General features: G+C 46.1%; 1 protein-coding gene across 1 annotated transcript in view; it reads left to right on the top strand.

Moving 5' to 3' along the window:
• Positions 1 to 249: 249 nt before the first annotated feature.
• LOC142572054 (uncharacterized) overlaps positions 250 to 16,161 on the top strand; it is a 57,768-nt gene continuing 41,856 nt past the window's right edge. The window contains exons 1-13 of the mRNA XM_075680871.1: positions 250 to 402; positions 839 to 868; positions 963 to 1,160; positions 1,264 to 1,322; positions 2,965 to 3,330; positions 5,353 to 5,444; positions 11,569 to 11,734; positions 12,130 to 12,302; positions 12,366 to 12,436; positions 12,501 to 12,617; positions 12,925 to 13,166; positions 14,303 to 14,450; positions 15,304 to 15,434. Coding sequence (XP_075536986.1) covers positions 378 to 402; positions 839 to 868; positions 963 to 1,160; positions 1,264 to 1,322; positions 2,965 to 3,330; positions 5,353 to 5,444; positions 11,569 to 11,734; positions 12,130 to 12,302; positions 12,366 to 12,436; positions 12,501 to 12,617; positions 12,925 to 13,166; positions 14,303 to 14,450; positions 15,304 to 15,434 — 1,818 coding nt within the window. The 5' untranslated portion in view covers positions 250 to 377. The remainder of the gene's footprint in view (positions 403 to 838; positions 869 to 962; positions 1,161 to 1,263; positions 1,323 to 2,964; positions 3,331 to 5,352; positions 5,445 to 11,568; positions 11,735 to 12,129; positions 12,303 to 12,365; positions 12,437 to 12,500; positions 12,618 to 12,924; positions 13,167 to 14,302; positions 14,451 to 15,303; positions 15,435 to 16,161) is intronic.

Here is a 16,161-nt window from a genome sequence, read left to right as displayed (position 1 = left end):
ATTTCATGCATTGAGGTCTCATCACCATCACCATGGAGGAGAATACAAAGGTGAGCTAGTTGGTAAGCGGTCATCATGACGAAAATAATAACAAACAGCTCGAAAAACGGGACCACGCAGCGGCGTGTCTTTTAGATTGTCGCATTTTTATCACCGATCTTTTTTTCCAAATTGCAATCATCATCGTCGTCGTCGTGGCCACTTCTTCGGTTGGATAACGTGGCGCTCGAGCCCTGCACGGGCCGTGCGGCAGGTGACGTTCTGCTGCACCGGCCCGCGAAGCACGAGATTCGTGCGGCAGGCGTCGTTCGCACAATTGAGAGGACGCCAGGCTGACCGTTGTCTTCGAGCCAAACTTCACCGGCACTGACGCTATAATGCAAGGCTCGGACAAATACGGAGGTGTGTATTCGCTTATGTCAAATCTGCCAGCGTGCGTAGTGAAGTTGCTGCTTTTGTTGACAGCTAAATGTGGGACATTCCTAACGTATCCTAACGCCCCCTTTGAAGTGATAGGTGGTGGTTAGGGGGACTGAAATTCCTGTTCGATTCGTTTCAAGTGTGAACCCTAAAACACTGTGAGTGCTTTGTGGAATGAAGGTGGTGACAATGCGTAAAAATAATGCTTTGCAACCTGTAAAATAGCAATCGCACGTCAAGCTGTCGTTGCAAGGTTCGCGGTACAACTGCTGCTTTTAATGACCCTTTGGTAATATGTATTGGCCACGTAATGCTAATCACGGAAGCGCTCAAAAGTCCAGTGTTAGTCTTACATATGTAAATGGTGACAATATTCCTGCAAGTAATTCCTAAATTGAAAAAAATGTTTGTTACACAGGAAACTCCGAGAAACTTACAAACCGTGGCGGTAAGTATAATCTGTCACGCACAGTTACGCCCTATTTGGGATAACTGCTGAACTGGCGTAATTTAATGCTGTACTTCGGGGCTGTATCGCACAGACGGCGCTACAACGATGCCGGTGACGACGTCAACGCGGCATCGAGGTGGCACATCTACCTTTGCGTCGGGCGGTACGGGAAGCTTGAGCTCGGCGAGCAGGTCGTCGCCTGCGACGTCGACAACGAGCAGCTCGGAGGAGGAAGAGCCTACAAGCATGAGCTCCGAGGGGACGTCTATGTCGCCCCAAAAACGAAAAGGTGGGCTGGGTGTCACTGTTTGCTTTGCGGAAGGTAGTAGGGACCGAAACAGACAAGCTCGACAGGTATCATTCCAGGTGCATTTTCGTTTGCCTTTCCACAGAGATGATGCGACAGAAGAAAAGTTCTGCGGTGAAAGTTTTGGTTACCTTGTTTCCAAGGGTGAGGCACGCTCACTTATTTTCTATAAGTTTCTACACTAGATACTTCCATTTCCCAATGGTAAAGGCATTCATGCAGAGTTCTTAGCCAAGGGACCAGTGGTGAGGACTGGAAAATTTTCATAAGGGTATTTCTTATTCAACATGTGACACCGAGATTGACTAATGTTCGTTGTAAGTGTTTGTTGTGGTATCGTCATAGCTCATATAATTTTTTCGTGTCCGGCATCCTATAGAAAAGAAAAAAGCATTTCGCGTGAAACTAAAGTTGTCCCTTTCCGCCCTTTTCCTTGACAGGAGTGGGACATATGAAAAAAAAAGGAATGAAATGGGCAGGGAAATGTGTCCATCTCTCAAGAGAACACCGTATACTGACAGGCCCATATTTCGAACACGAGGGGCGACTGCAACAGTTGGTTCGGCCGACGAGCGTGGGTGCGCCGAGAAAACCGAAATCAGTGCTCACACAAGCTTGGCCTCGGTTAAAATGTCCTCGGTGTCACCGCTTGCACTATCTTATGCGCATCTCGGGCAAGAGCTTATTCATAAACACCTTTAAGGCCTTGGCAACATTACTTACGCTTTTGGTTTGACCGTACACTAATTCTACAGTGCGAAGTGCCCCATTATTATGTGACTGAGTCCTTACACGACGTTTCCGTTTCCCAATAATCGGCATCTTACTGAAGCTTAAAATTAACTTGATCAATGCTTTTTATTCGTTAACCTCTTAGACACTGTACGAGTATAACTCGAGGTAACATAAGTTCCCTATGCAGCTTATGATATAGTGTTATTTTCCCTTACGTTCGCTACAGGAAATCTGCATTCTTTCACGTTATGCAGATCAGTAATTAAATATAAAGACGCCCCAACTTAGCGGTAACCTTTTGTTATCATTAAGAGCGACTGAGTAATAATATTCGAAAGAAAGAAGAGACTTTTCATCTTATCAAAGGGAAACTTTATCCTCAATGTGCAAGTCGGAGCTCCTGCTTCTATATTTTCACGGGGGCACGGGGACACCGGCTCATTCCTCCCTCTGTACCGCTGCCGCATTTCTCCTGAATACGGGCACCTCGAGAAATCGTTACTTACTAATGAAGACCATATCATGGGTTCCGAATGACGGCGGCCTTGGACTCCTCGATAACAGAATCCCTAAAGTTTTTCGTAGCTTGGGAGCATGACTAACCTCTACAAGTAAGAGGAAGGAAAAACAGAAAAAAACAACGAAAAGGTTGAGAAAACCTAATTTTTTTAGTTTAAAAGTTGATTGTTCACTCGTAGCACGCTTACCACGCTAAAGGAAACACCCATTGCTAAGCAAAACTGGGCCACAGTAGCGCCATCTGTGAAATCTATTATCAACTCCCTGAGGCTATTCGCTACAGAAAAATGCAGGCTTTCCCTCCAGTTGTCCCATTCCTCCCTGCCTTTCCGTACCGAAAACATTTCCATAGTGACGTTGCCTGATACGCCACTCGGACTGAAACAAGGATACAATGTCGAGTAATCGTGTTTTTCCAGAACATACGCATATGTTAGGTCAGAAATTTGTGTTAAGCGAAGCAGTGGTATAGCTACATCTATTCTTCGTCCTAGTAAGACGAATCGCATACGCGTGTTGGTCGGTGGCGCAGATACCGAAGGTGACCACGGTGCTGCTGGAGTTCTTCATCAAGCGCGAGAACAAGGTATCGCTGCTTCGCGACCCACTGTCGCATTTCTGCCAGGAGCAGTCGGTACTGGCGGCACAGGACTGTCTGCAGAAGCTGCACCGGCAGTTCATCACGTACCAGGACATCCGCGACATGGTCGAGAATCTGATGGGGCTCCACAGCCTGTGCCTGAAGCGGGCACCCGTCACGGCACGCAGCCTCGGCCTGGTCATCCGCAAGCTGACCATCATCGTTGGTGAGCTGGCCACTTCTCTCGAGAAGATCTCCGAGGTGCCGGTTACTGACTGGATGGCTGTCGGGGACGCGGTGGTCACGCGCACCGACAAGGTATGCGTGCCTAACCGCCACCGCGTGCATGTTGCATGCCGTCTGCACAGTCGTTTGTATAGAAAGAAACGCACTGAGGCTCGACAACAGGTCGAACCGTTGATGAGACTGGCCAACAGATTGGTAATGCTGTATCAAAGCCGCCTCTCCCATTACTCCACCATAAAGAATAATATTATCTCCTGGCCTAGCTGTTGGGAATGCTTGCAAAGTGATAAGAATGTTTCTGCTATAACAGTGAATAAGCGACGAGTAATTGCCACAATATCTGATTACTTTCTTTACATAATGCCTTGTTTCTTTAGTGCGATTACGAGTAGTATGTAAGAACCTGGATAAATATGTACATAAGAATGGCATATTAGGCTAATGATGGACTGCTCTTATTTCGCCCAGGAAGCGTGCTCATGAAATGCCAAACCAATGTTGCGAAAAAATAGACTTTTGGCATAACGACAAGTAACTATAACTGTAGTTAGGTAACATAAACATGATTTGAAACTGAAGTCTAGGAAGAGCACCTTGCCCCGCAGCAATATTAGTTAAAATTTCTTCAAAGCAATGCTCTTTCCTTAGTGTTTACGCCGCTTTTATGCGTTCGGCGTTTAATGAGCAGTCTGCGACAAACAATAGACATAGTGACCGTACTAAAGAGAACTGGTATTTCTTTCTAACAAACAAACAAGCGAACGTGGTTGCGTGTACATCTGGATAAACAACTTAATCAGACAATGAGAAGCAACTGAGTTCGTGCAGTTATGTTCGATTACGCGCTGTTATGCAAAGGAGTAACTACCTCCCCGCAGCTCTCTCTCCCCCAGCTCGGCGAAGCGGCGGACTAAAAAGCGAAACCCAGCGAGGTTCTAACAGCTCCACTGTAAAACTTAAATTCTGGGGTTGCACGCGCCAAAACGACTGATTATGAGGCCAGCCGTAGTGGGGAACTCTCGATGAACCTTGCCCACCTGGAGCACTTTAAGTGCACCTAAATCGAAGTATTAACGAGCGGTTTTGCATTTCACCGCTGTCGAATTGCAGCCGCCGCGCCTTGTGTGGAAACCGCGACGTCGAGCTGAGCAGACACAACGCAATAGCCACGAAGCTATCGCGGCAGGTTCCAGTGAACTAGCTCCTGAGCGAAAAGGGAGAGGGAAGAAGGGGGCAATGATGGGGGTTTTGCTTCGGCAGCGATATATGCTGTGCTGAGTAAGGTGTAATTTTTGCAGTGACAGCGTATGTATGGCTGATACTTCTAGAGGGTGATGTGCATAATCAGACGAGTCAAAAGCGGATGTGGCATACCGTGGTTCCTTAGTGGCTATATTGTTGGCTTCTAAGCACGAGGTCGCGGGATGGAATCCCGGCCACGGCGGCCGCATTTTCATGGGGACGAAATGCGAAACACCCGTGTACTTAGATTGAGGTGCACGTTACAGCACCCCGGGAGGTCCAAATTATTCCGGAGTCCCCCATTATGGCGCGCCTCATGATCATATCGTTGTTTTGGGACGTAAAACCCGAAAATTTAATTTTTAAAACCAGCTGAGGGTTCACTGGAGGACGCTTGCGCCCGTACAGGTGACTAGACCTTGTAGTGGTTGTGAGAATACCCTCGGAGAAGCTTGATTCTACAATTTGCTCCCAATGCACGTTGCATGCCAGTGAAGACGTAAAAGTAGCAGGTGCGTGGTTGTGTTTAGATAATTACAAAATGAGGAGAAACTAGTCGCGCATTTGTGCCTTGAGACGCGCGCTTCCCTGCTTCTTACGAAGTAAAAAAAAATTCTGAATGATTCTTTTAATTTTCTGGATAAGTTCTCTTTACATTACTCTGAAAGCGCGATATCAGAGACATATATCAAAGCTTTTGATACCAGTAAGAAAGTGTATTGGGAGTGTGTGGAGTTCGCCGATTGTCATCGCCCACTTTTTGGGGACGGCTCGATTGAAAGAAAAACAGTATTTCTTGGCTACAGATGTCCCACATTGCGCACCTCTACATCATTTTTTTTTCTTTGGCAGATGAGAATTGAAGAACAGGCCCTGTTCACTGAATTCATTCCGAGGACCCGAGATATCGAGCCTGTGAAGCTTCTCGGGGCAGGCGGCTTTGGGTGAGCAGAGGATGGTGCATTGCGGGTTAAATTAAGGACGTGAGCGCATGTTTGGATTTTAACGTAAGAATGTACTGTTGCTCTAGCTGGGTTGGCAGAGTGCTATTTTTCAGAGCCAAGACGAGACAATAGAAGTCAAGAGAATAAAGAATACAAGGCACATCGCTGTCTTGTCTATTGCCTTGTGTCTTATTTGCACTGTAATATGGGACAACCTTAACGAAGCTCGCTCGATAGTACTGAAACTTATGTTACTGGCAGAAATATGCGCAGTGTTAATGCCAGCATGTATGATGCATATGACAAGAGACCGTACAGAAGCTTGCAATAAGCGCATAAGTGTTATTCAAGATCTTGTATCGAAAGCCAGTTTGAGCCTTTTACACAGACAAAAGCTGAGCGTTTACCTTTCTTTTTTTCAGACAATGCACCATTTTCTTGTCAACAGAATGCTACTTAACTGACTAACGTATGTCGAGATGCATAAAATTTGCGAGTATTACTGCGTGTTTCGATCGAGCAGTTACATAAGTACGCAGCGTGCTCCGAATTGCAACGGTGACTGTCTCGACGTGGCAAAGCAAGCTCCATGGCTTGCAGTACAGTGGCAATTTTCGCCTACCAAGGACCTCAGAATATAAAGAAAATATTACTTCATGCAAAGTGGCAGTGAGGCTGTTATTTTATATTCATTAAATACTGTAGGCCTATACGCGATAGGCCATACGAGGTAGAAAGCAGTACATCTTAATGAAGGACGAAGAAAAAATTATAATACGTTGTAAGCATAAACGCCAACAACAATAAAACAATAAATTCACTATATATTTCAATATTTTAGTGGCCATATCATAATTTGTAAAGATGTTTAGGATAACACAAGAATGCAGTACCAAAACTTATGCACTGTGAGAATGCGGTAATATGAAGAGAAACAACACAATAAGAAAAAAAATTGGTTTGAACAGAAGAGCGTGTAAATACATGCGCGATGCATTGTTATCGCTCTTCTTTGCGCACCAAATGCTAGCGGCTTAGTGCAATAACTCAAAATAAGATTCTAAAAGAGGCAAAAATGTGTGAAATCATTCAGCATTGGCAACGTCATTCGGCAGGGCATTCCAGATTTCGATACCTAAAGGAAAGAATGTATACTTAAACGCATTGCAGCGTCGGAGACAGGGGCGTATACATTTCTCGTGGCAACTTCTACCAGAGTATTCTTCCTTAAATATATATTTGCCAAATTGTGGGAAAGAAGAAAGAAATTTGCAGTACAGTAGCGCAGTAACGCTCTTTTACCTGGCGTACTTTGCATAAACTAATCTAAGTGCCCTGTACGGGATTTTTTCTAAAATGTCAGTCAAGTGCTTTAGGTGCGGGTTCCAAATTATTGCTGCATATTTTAAGATGGGTCTAATTAGTGTGTTGTATGATGTTTCACCTGGGGGACGTGCTAACTAGTTTTCGCCTTAAAGAAACCAAGTTGCTTAAATGCTCGTCTAGAAACATGATTGATATTTATATACTGCGTTAACGTCACCCCCAAGTGCTTTACGGTATTCACCCGTCTGATGTCTGTACAGAAAAACGTGTACTCAAAATGGAGAGGTGTCTTTCTATGGATAATGACAATGTACATTGTTTTATCGGTGTTAATTTGCGCGCTATACTTATCGCACCAGTCGCCAATATTCTCTTAAGGATTTGTTAAGCTTTACTTAGTCTTCCGCTTTATTAGCCGAAGTGTATATTGCACAGTCGTCTGCAAAGAGCCTCATTGTAACACCTGGTTCCACGCAAGTATAAATGTCAGTAACGCAAATGAGGAATAGTGTTGGTTCTAGAATACCTGTGATACGCCAGAAAATACTTTAGCACACTCAGATTCAGCGTTATTAAAGCTGACATACTGCATGCGGTTGTCGAGATAACCCGCAATACTAATGAAAATTTTTTAAATTAATGCCAAATGATTCTAGCTTGTCTATGAGTAAGGAGTGTAGGACGAGGTCAAATAGCTTAGAAAAATCAATTAATATTGCATCTGCTTACTATGGAGAATTAATGACTGTTGCAAAGTCATGAGTAATTTATAGAAGCTACGAAGTGGTCAAAAACCGTGTCGGTTGGGGTAAAGCAAGTAGTTATCCTCGAAGTGATTCCTGAGCGCTTTATTTATGATATGCTCCATTAACTCACAACATGCACTTGCTAAATATATGGGTCTGAAGGTGTCTATCAGCTGTTTGCTACCACTTTTATAGATAGGTATAACTTTCGCACACAACCAGTCAGCAGGCAGCACCGCTGTTTCCAATGATAAGGCGAATATCTTCTGCAGGAAAGGCGGTAACGGAGCAGCGTAGCGTCTAAGAAATGTGTTTCAAATTTCGTCCGTTGCATGTGACTTTCTTAACGTCTAGTTGTAGAAGCAGATGAACTCCATATTCTGATATTGTTACGTCTGGCATCTGGGAATCGATGTTTGTTACTAGAAGATTTGAAGGCTGTATACGCATAAAAACTGACTGGAAGTGTTAAGAGCATTTGCAATAGTACGCGCATCTTCAACTACCTGGAATTTCTATTTTAGAATGCATTTGTTTTCATTTTTACGCCTCATTTGTACTTTTGTTTTGAGGTGGATTATACTTCTCGTAATCTATGGTGTTTTCAATTAGCTTTTTGAAACCTAGTGGGTATAAAGGTCGCGATTCCATTTTTTAGTTTCCGCCATAGATCAACACCTGACGGTTTATTAAAGAAATCATCCTGCACTGCTTCAAGGAAGTCTATAACACTTTCGTCATTCGCTTTGGTATAGTTTTTAACTGATATACGAGTCGTTGGACCAGCATGCGATACGCGGCTACCCAGGCCATGAAATGTTAGTAGAATGAGGTTGTGGTCAGACGTCCTTACTTCAATGATTATTTTTGGCGTTAAAAAGCTGGACACAAATGCAAGGTCAAGCAGTGAACATGATGACTTTTGGACGCGAGTTGGTTTCCTCACTAGCTGTGTCAACGTGCAACCAAACATTGTATGAAAACGAATGTCTGAACCTTTAACTTCGGTGTTTTTTACTGCCAAACTACCGCAGTCTATTCCTGGCATATTAAAATCCCCAGTTAGTTTGAATCTAGTTCGCTCATTCATGCAGCTGTGAAGAAAATTCTGTAATTGTAAACGGTAATCGTCAACGGCAGCCGGACGCTGGTAGACACCACCAATCAATACGGTAACGGTATTGATAAGAGCCCTACATCACACACTTTCGTGGCACGCGATGTCCTTTTCCTTTTGGAAAGACAGGTTTCGTGTAAGAGCGATGGTCAATACCCGACACGACCATCTCCATCTGTACGAAGTGGTGCGTAGGATGAATGCACTTTCAACGAGTCGTGGATATTAGGGTTTAGCCACGCTTCTGTAATAACTACGACATCGGGACGGTACGAACGCAACAGTCCTTTAAACTGCTGTATTTTGTTTACAATACCTCTTGCATCAAAACATAATAATGTACAATGTTCGCCGTCAGGCTTTGGAAGAGCTTGTCTTCCATCGCCTTGCGTGCGAGCATGTTTCACAGCTATCATTTTATTTGTCGTTTCATGCCGGGCAAGTCATTCACCGTTTATATTAAGCTTGTCGTACACTATAGTCACTTTTGCTCCATTGCTGCGATTCAGCGCCGACGAATGCCACAACTTCTTCCGGGTTTTTCAAGCGAAGCTTGTATTAGCTCACAAGTTCCAACGGCGCTGTCGTGGTCACGCAAAAAAAAACCCTGTTGCTCCTATAGCCCAATAGCTACCTAAAAGGGTGGTTTGATAAGTTGACAGCTGCGCCAGCGTCGGAGCGTGAGTCATTAGCAACGATTCCAGCTGCATAGGTGCGCGCTCACGCCACGCGCGCAACCAATCAGCCGTTTTTCTTCCGCCAGGGAGGGAAAGGGCAGGAAAAGGTCTCGCGCGTGCTGCGCCGGCTTCGTTTCCGTTCAGTTCAGTCTCAGAAAACGGACGGGGCAGTCACGCGTTGTGCGTTACCCCGAGGAACAGGCAGCCTTCGACGAGCGGCGGCAAGAACTCGTCCATGAAAGGGCACGCCGTCGGTGCGCCGACCCAGCCGTTAGAGCCACCCGATCCTAGACAGTATGACAGCAACGAAAAGATCCCGAGCTGAAGGAGCGGGAGGCCGAAGTAATCCGGCACCGTTACTTATGGGTTACTTAACCGTGACGAATGTCAGGTGCACGCAGGACAAGCTTCGCTTACCCCCATTTCGCGGTAGGGGAAGGGTTGGCCGTTTTTCGAACAGACTCTGAATAATCTTCAGACATAGATATGGGTGTATTTTTTCAGTTTTTAACAGCTACCTAATACTAACATTTCTTTCAGTGAAGTCGTAAAAGTGCAATATTACTGGTAGATTGCGGTTAGGCTTCTGGAAACCTATTCTGTGCGCACGCTCGATGGATTTCACTTCGTCTAACATTTCAGAAGGTATTTCCCTGGACACTAGCTGCGCTAGATCTTCTGGTTTCTGTTCAGTTTCTTCAAGACCATAAATAACTATATAGTTTCGGCGGCTTCTAATTTCAAGGTCATCAATTTTGTTGCACATCTCTGTGAACTCCTTACGCATGGTGAAAATAGTTACTTCTCATTTTTCAACCTTTTCTTGACATTGCTTCAAGGACTTAGGTGTAGATTCTATCTGCGAAAGCCTTAGCTGCACATCTGCAAGACCAGTTTCAAGAGCTGGGTGCGATGTCTTAATTTCGTTGACGGCCATTCATATGCGATCTATTTTATCAGAACCTGGATTTTCTTTGACATCGCCACTCAACCGCGGTAACAAGAAAATCACACCAACAGACAGTAGTTAACAAGACTAAATGCACTGATGGCTTGGCAGCACAAGTACACGGACATGACTAGTTTTACTAGATTTAACATAGGACCATTTGTCACCAACTGGTAGAGGGAGGAGTACGAAGTTTAGCATCTTCTTCGAATGGTGCTGCCAAGCGCAGTGAAGTGCGCGCGATGCCTTTTAGATCTTTTATGCTGCCCTGCTGACGTGCCAGGTCTGGCTGGTGCACCAAAAGGACCCTGCCGACATGACGTAGGCGGTGTTTCACCTTGAATTGACGTATCCAGCGGTGCTGTCAGTGATTACACCAATGGCTCGGCATGCACTAGTTGTCAGACAGTCAATAGAGAGTTTAAATTTTAGACTAGCTCTTGCGTACGCAAGCCGCTTGCGTCCCCTAATCTAAAGCTCTCCAATATCATCGGCACTGTGGCAAGGTGAGCACAGCAACTCGACAGGGAAGCGTAGCCAGTTCCGTGGAATCCGAGGAACACCTGTAATTAGGAGTTTATGCCGCAAGTTTTGTTAGATCCACACCTTCCATTTTACGGGATATATTTTTGTGCGCTGAGTAGAAGGAGTAAGTTTCAGTTGAAATACGTAGCCTGAAAAGCGTGCTCGTCAGGCTTCTGCGCTTCACGAGTGACAGGCTATTACTAAAGTAAACGTAGCTCTTTACTGCGGAGATGGCTGGTTCTATGAGTGGTGTGACAGCGATTTGCAGGCTAACGTATGCTGAAGCTTTCCGCGCATAGGCCTGAGTGTTTGATAAGAGTGGGCGACGGAAGAAATCGCACAGTGAGAAGCATGCGAGCAACGGCGGTGAGTATCTGGGAACGCATGGTCAAGGCAAGTCGTTTTGAATAATGAAGCGGTGGTTCACCCCACACGGCGGGAACGAAAGTCTAAGTGCATCACCACTGCACTCTGGAAAAGGGTGCAAGCAGCCGTGCAGCCTCCGTCATACTTAACCGAAACACACATCAAGCGCCTTTTTTTGTTTCTGCTCCCACTTCTGTGGATGGTGCTGGAGATATTTGGTATGGGTGCTTTAAACCTGATAGCTTACGGCATCTTCCCTCTGACAGATTCGATATTTGCGCCTTACCTCTATTTGCTAGAACTGAGACGCTAGAGACGGGTCTCGAGTGTACAGGTTGAATCTGACGTCTGTTGTCCACACTGGTCGAGCCCAATGTTGTGCTGCAGGTGATGTTAACTCGGCTTTTCCGTCACGCAGCGCCGTATACAAGGCCCGATACAAGCCGGCCAACCTTATCTGCACGGTGAAGCTGATCGCCTCAGACCGATTTAATCGACCCAAGCAGGCTTGCATTGACAAGGTGGTCGCGTCCGTTGTGCGGAGCCCTTTTCTTGTCAAGTACTACGTATGCTTCGCCACAAAGGTAAGCGGAACCATGGTTCTATTGGGACAAGTGTAAAGCTTAGTGCTGCAATTTGACGAGGTTTCATCTATGGGCGCAGAAAGCCGCTCTAAATAAGAAAACTAAAATTACTGTCATTTTCGTATTGAGTGCGACAGTAGGCCCCTGGACTTCATTGCGTTATTGTGATTGTAAAAATGAACGTCGTAGACCTTTGTCACGCAGAAAAAAATTTCGCTACTGTTTCGACGAGAACACTCATGTAACACTAAGATTTCGCGTGTTGTTCGACAAAGTAAGATGTCATAACCAGCGTTGTTACTGCTGTACAAAGTTTACCGCATCTCGGTGTTTGCATCAGAAGTGCAAGAGCTAAAGCTCTCTATTGTCCACACTGAGCAGTCTGCGTGTCGCAGGACGCGTATGTGACAGTGATGGAATACGTGTGTGGCGTGGACCTGATGCGCGTGGTGGAGCGCGCCATGTTCTTGCCCATCGACCAGGTGCGCGTCATTATGGCCCAGCTCATCTTGGCCGTAGAGCACTTGCACCTCAAGGGCTTCTTGCACCGGGACATTAAGGTGTCCAAGTAAGTGTGGATAGCACTCCCTCAGTCTACTCCAGGCTCACTCGTCTGAGGCTTCATTTGCAGCATGCTCATGATTCCTGGAGGAAGAGTCAAGCTCATAGATTTTGACACCAATAAAGTTTGCCTAGGACATTGTAAGTAAAAGAATGAAATGATGAATTTTCGGTCGCTCTGTCACATTTCATGTTTCTTCCGCAGTTACGAAACGTGTCATGCGGGGCTACTTCCGGCGAACCCCGTTCGAATTCAGGGATGGAGAATCCGCCGGGACTATTCCCTATATGGCTCCTGAAATTCTCAAACGAAGGCCGTATGGTGAGCCGAAACGCTATTTTATGGCTGTTCTTTACCACCGCTCTGTGTACCGCAAAAAACGCAGCTGTGTTCCCAGCGTTCCTTCTTTTCGATCTTGGTTCACACAGACGAGCGATTTCGGTGGTAGCGTTGATGAAAAGCTATTCGGCAGAATGACGGCGCTCAGTAACTTACTATCGCGGATCTTGCCAATAGCTGCCAATTTTCTACAATTCGTTAATTAAAATGGCTGGTGGAATTCAACATTGGCGTTCTTGCATTTACTTGATTGACGAATGTCATGGTGCACATTGAATATCGAGCGCAGGCCGCGCTTGCGACTGGTGGTCCAGTGGTGTGGTATTCTACAAGCTGATGACCGGTCGGGTGCCGTTCCGAGGCAAGACCAAGAAGTTGCTTCGCGACCGCATCATTGCGTCGCCCCTCAAATGGCCGAAAGTGAGCGAGCACCCGCACTCAGCCAACACCACCGCCAAAGACATGGTATACCTGTTGCTCAAGAAGAACCCCGTTGAACGGCTCGGCTCCAAGCAGTACCGCGACATCAAGGTGCGTTAGAACTGTTCACTTTGCCACGACAAGGCTAACGCACTCTTTTTTGCTACATCCTTATGTCTAAGTTATCGAACTTATCCAACTTTATAACTTACCTTAAAGGGCCCCTCACCAGGTCTGCCACTTTGAGCTGACAAATGCAGAGCATACATTGCGCGATAACGATCGTGTCTTCAAAGTATTACATCGCTAAGCACCGCAGAAATACCTGAAATTTCAAGCCGAACGCCGTTTTTCCTTCTCCTCGCGGCCGCCGCGCTCTAAGCCGGATGGTGACGTAGTCATGCCCCTGCGCCTACGTAGTCAAGTCCGCAGTGTGACGTCGCTCGTGGTGACACGTGACTTCGATAATAATTCAAGGCACCATCTGTTATTTGTGGGATCTGTTGCTTGAACTGACGAATTGAAGCGTAGAGAAATAACAAAATACACAAACGGAATGTCTGCGTGTTTTTTTGCTTTACGTTACACCGAAGCAAGAGAGATGTACTTCCGCTTCGTCTGCTTGTTCCCACGGTCGTGCGGCCACGTGCGCAGGTACCGACACCATGCCATTTTCTACCGTGTTCCGGCGCGTGATCATGCACTGCGGTTCGCTTGGTCTGCCTAAGTATTCGTGTAGCACTGAATTATAGCGCTAGTCATGTGTCCTTGCGCACAGTGCGCAAAATTGTGTGCTGCGCGAAACGATAACAGCTCGCGCGCAACGTTGCCAACGGAAATGCGCATCGCAAAAAAAAAAATAGAAGCGAGGAGAAAAAAAGTAAAGGAGGGGCCCGTGACGTATGTGTCACGCGATCATCGAGGTCCGGCATGGTAGAACGCTTGCGAAGGCTAGACGGGGCGAGTGCAGAGGAAGTCTCGCTATGCAGTGGAGCCCGCCTGCTGAAATCATGGGTTCGCGGCACTGAAATATTTCTACCTCTGCTATTAAAGCCGACTTGACAAATTTTGCGGCAGAACGCTCCCTAGAGGACACGTAACAACTCCCAACGTATAACCAAAATTCGCTATGGGGTCTGTTGAAGGGCCCTTTAAGTCTACAGTGTAAATGTACTGACCTCGTACATGCACTATTCTAATATGTTGACATGCTGTTTACTAAATCACGCGCGCAAATTCTTACGCAGTCGCATTCTTTCTTCGACGACTTCGACTGGAACCGGCTGCGTTCAACCAACAGCCTTTGCAATGTCCCTGCAATCTTCGAGCTCATGCAGATATCGCCGCCCTCAGATCCAACTACCAATGTGGCTGAACACAGCACACTAAATCTGTGTACGTAAAACCTCCAAATTAAATAATTCTGGGGTGTTACGTTCCAAAATGAATATGTGATTATAAGGCATGCCATAGAATAGGACACCGTATTAATACTAACCACTTGGGGTTCTTAAACGCGCAACTACAACTAAGTGTAACTGCACGAATGTTTTGCGTATCGCCCCCATCAAAAGGCTGCTGCCTTGGCCTGGACTCAGCCAGCGATGTCGAGCTCAGCAGCGCAATGCCGTAGCCACTAAAAGCTACCGCAGCGAGTCTACGTGAGGTCGCTCTGGCACAGCTAATTTCATCGGCAAAATGAAAAAAAAACATGCCTCGTTTGGCCTTTTACGAGCATTCCTTTTCTCATAATTTGCCGTGTGGAAACTTGCTTTAAGCTAGCGATTCACGTGTGGGGTTTCCATCAAAAATTGTAATTAGTAAGACCGACAGAATACTAAACATCACATTGCAAATCTGACTTCGTATCGGACGCACTACCACGCAAGATCATGCCTTATCCTGAAGCATGAAGGTTGGCAGCAACCAGCACACAGCTGTGAAAAGCCATTAAACTTGGTCTCAAAGCTACACCATAGTAGAGGACACCTAATAATTTCTTCCCTTGATGCTCTTTCATATGCGCCATCGCGAGATTTATCAAGAGGAGTCTCAGCGTTTTTCGAATACTAATGAGGCTGCTTGCGACCATGCTACAAACGTGCCACGTACTGCTTGGCAGCCGAACACTTTTGTCGCTGAACAAATACGGTGCGTAGCAGGCCGAAGTTTTCTGCGTATCACAACAAGACCGGCACTTGCATGTCGTGAGAAGGAAGTCCGACGTTTACGTTCTGGCATTGTGCAGCCCCCGGAGCTACAACTTCGACAAAGAAGCGCAAGCTGATCAAACTAGAGGAGCTCACCGACATGGACAGCTCGCTACAAAGACCACTCTTCACGTACGCGTCGTCGGGTTACAAGCGACTCGCCTCCATGGTGGGTATTACGGTTATTCGTCTGTGGAATAGTACCATGCACGAAATGCGACGCTGGTATATGATCGAGGTTTCAATAAGCATACACAAAGCTGCGTTCCCGATAGGCCGCTATGCCCACTTTACGCGAGATGCGCTGTCACGTGGTAGTGACGGGTGCTGCCAGGCAGGCAAGCAAACAAGCAGGCGGGCAGGCAGGCAGGCAGGCACGCAGGCAGGCAGGCACGCAGGCAGGCAGGGAAAAGACAAGCTAGACAGGCAATTGTTTACTGTGCGAGTATGTGCGTGCAAACCAAACTCGGCAGTAAGAGTAAGGATACTGGCAGTGCAATTCACAATCATCGGATCCAATGACCCGCCGCGAATGTTTCCTACATTTATGCATGTATCACACGTCGAAAGTTCCAGAGCCGTCAGAGGTACTCGGGTCGATTCGAGAAGGTATACGTCATTTGCAACGCACGTACAATCTATCAGATGGACCTGTCTATACAGCGCGCGTCACGTAACACAGCTGACGTAATGTGCAGGATGCAGCCAACGCTTCTCGCACAGAAACGAGCGATAACCGTGATAATCAAGGTGAAAAAAAATCATCAGTAAATGCTAAAACATAAGTCGCAATATTTACAATGCTGTCCGGGAAGATATATGTGCAAAATTAACTTATAAAAAATGATATACATTCATGCGAACAAAACTGCCATATTGAATTAATCGTATTATAT

The sequence above is a fragment of the Dermacentor variabilis genome, chromosome 1 (assembly GCF_050947875.1).
Source record: "Dermacentor variabilis isolate Ectoservices chromosome 1, ASM5094787v1, whole genome shotgun sequence".
In the NCBI taxonomy this organism is placed as follows: domain Eukaryota; kingdom Metazoa; phylum Arthropoda; class Arachnida; order Ixodida; family Ixodidae; genus Dermacentor; species Dermacentor variabilis.
The sequence above is the reverse complement of the archived record's forward strand: the minus strand, read 5'-3'. Positions and strand labels throughout refer to the sequence as shown.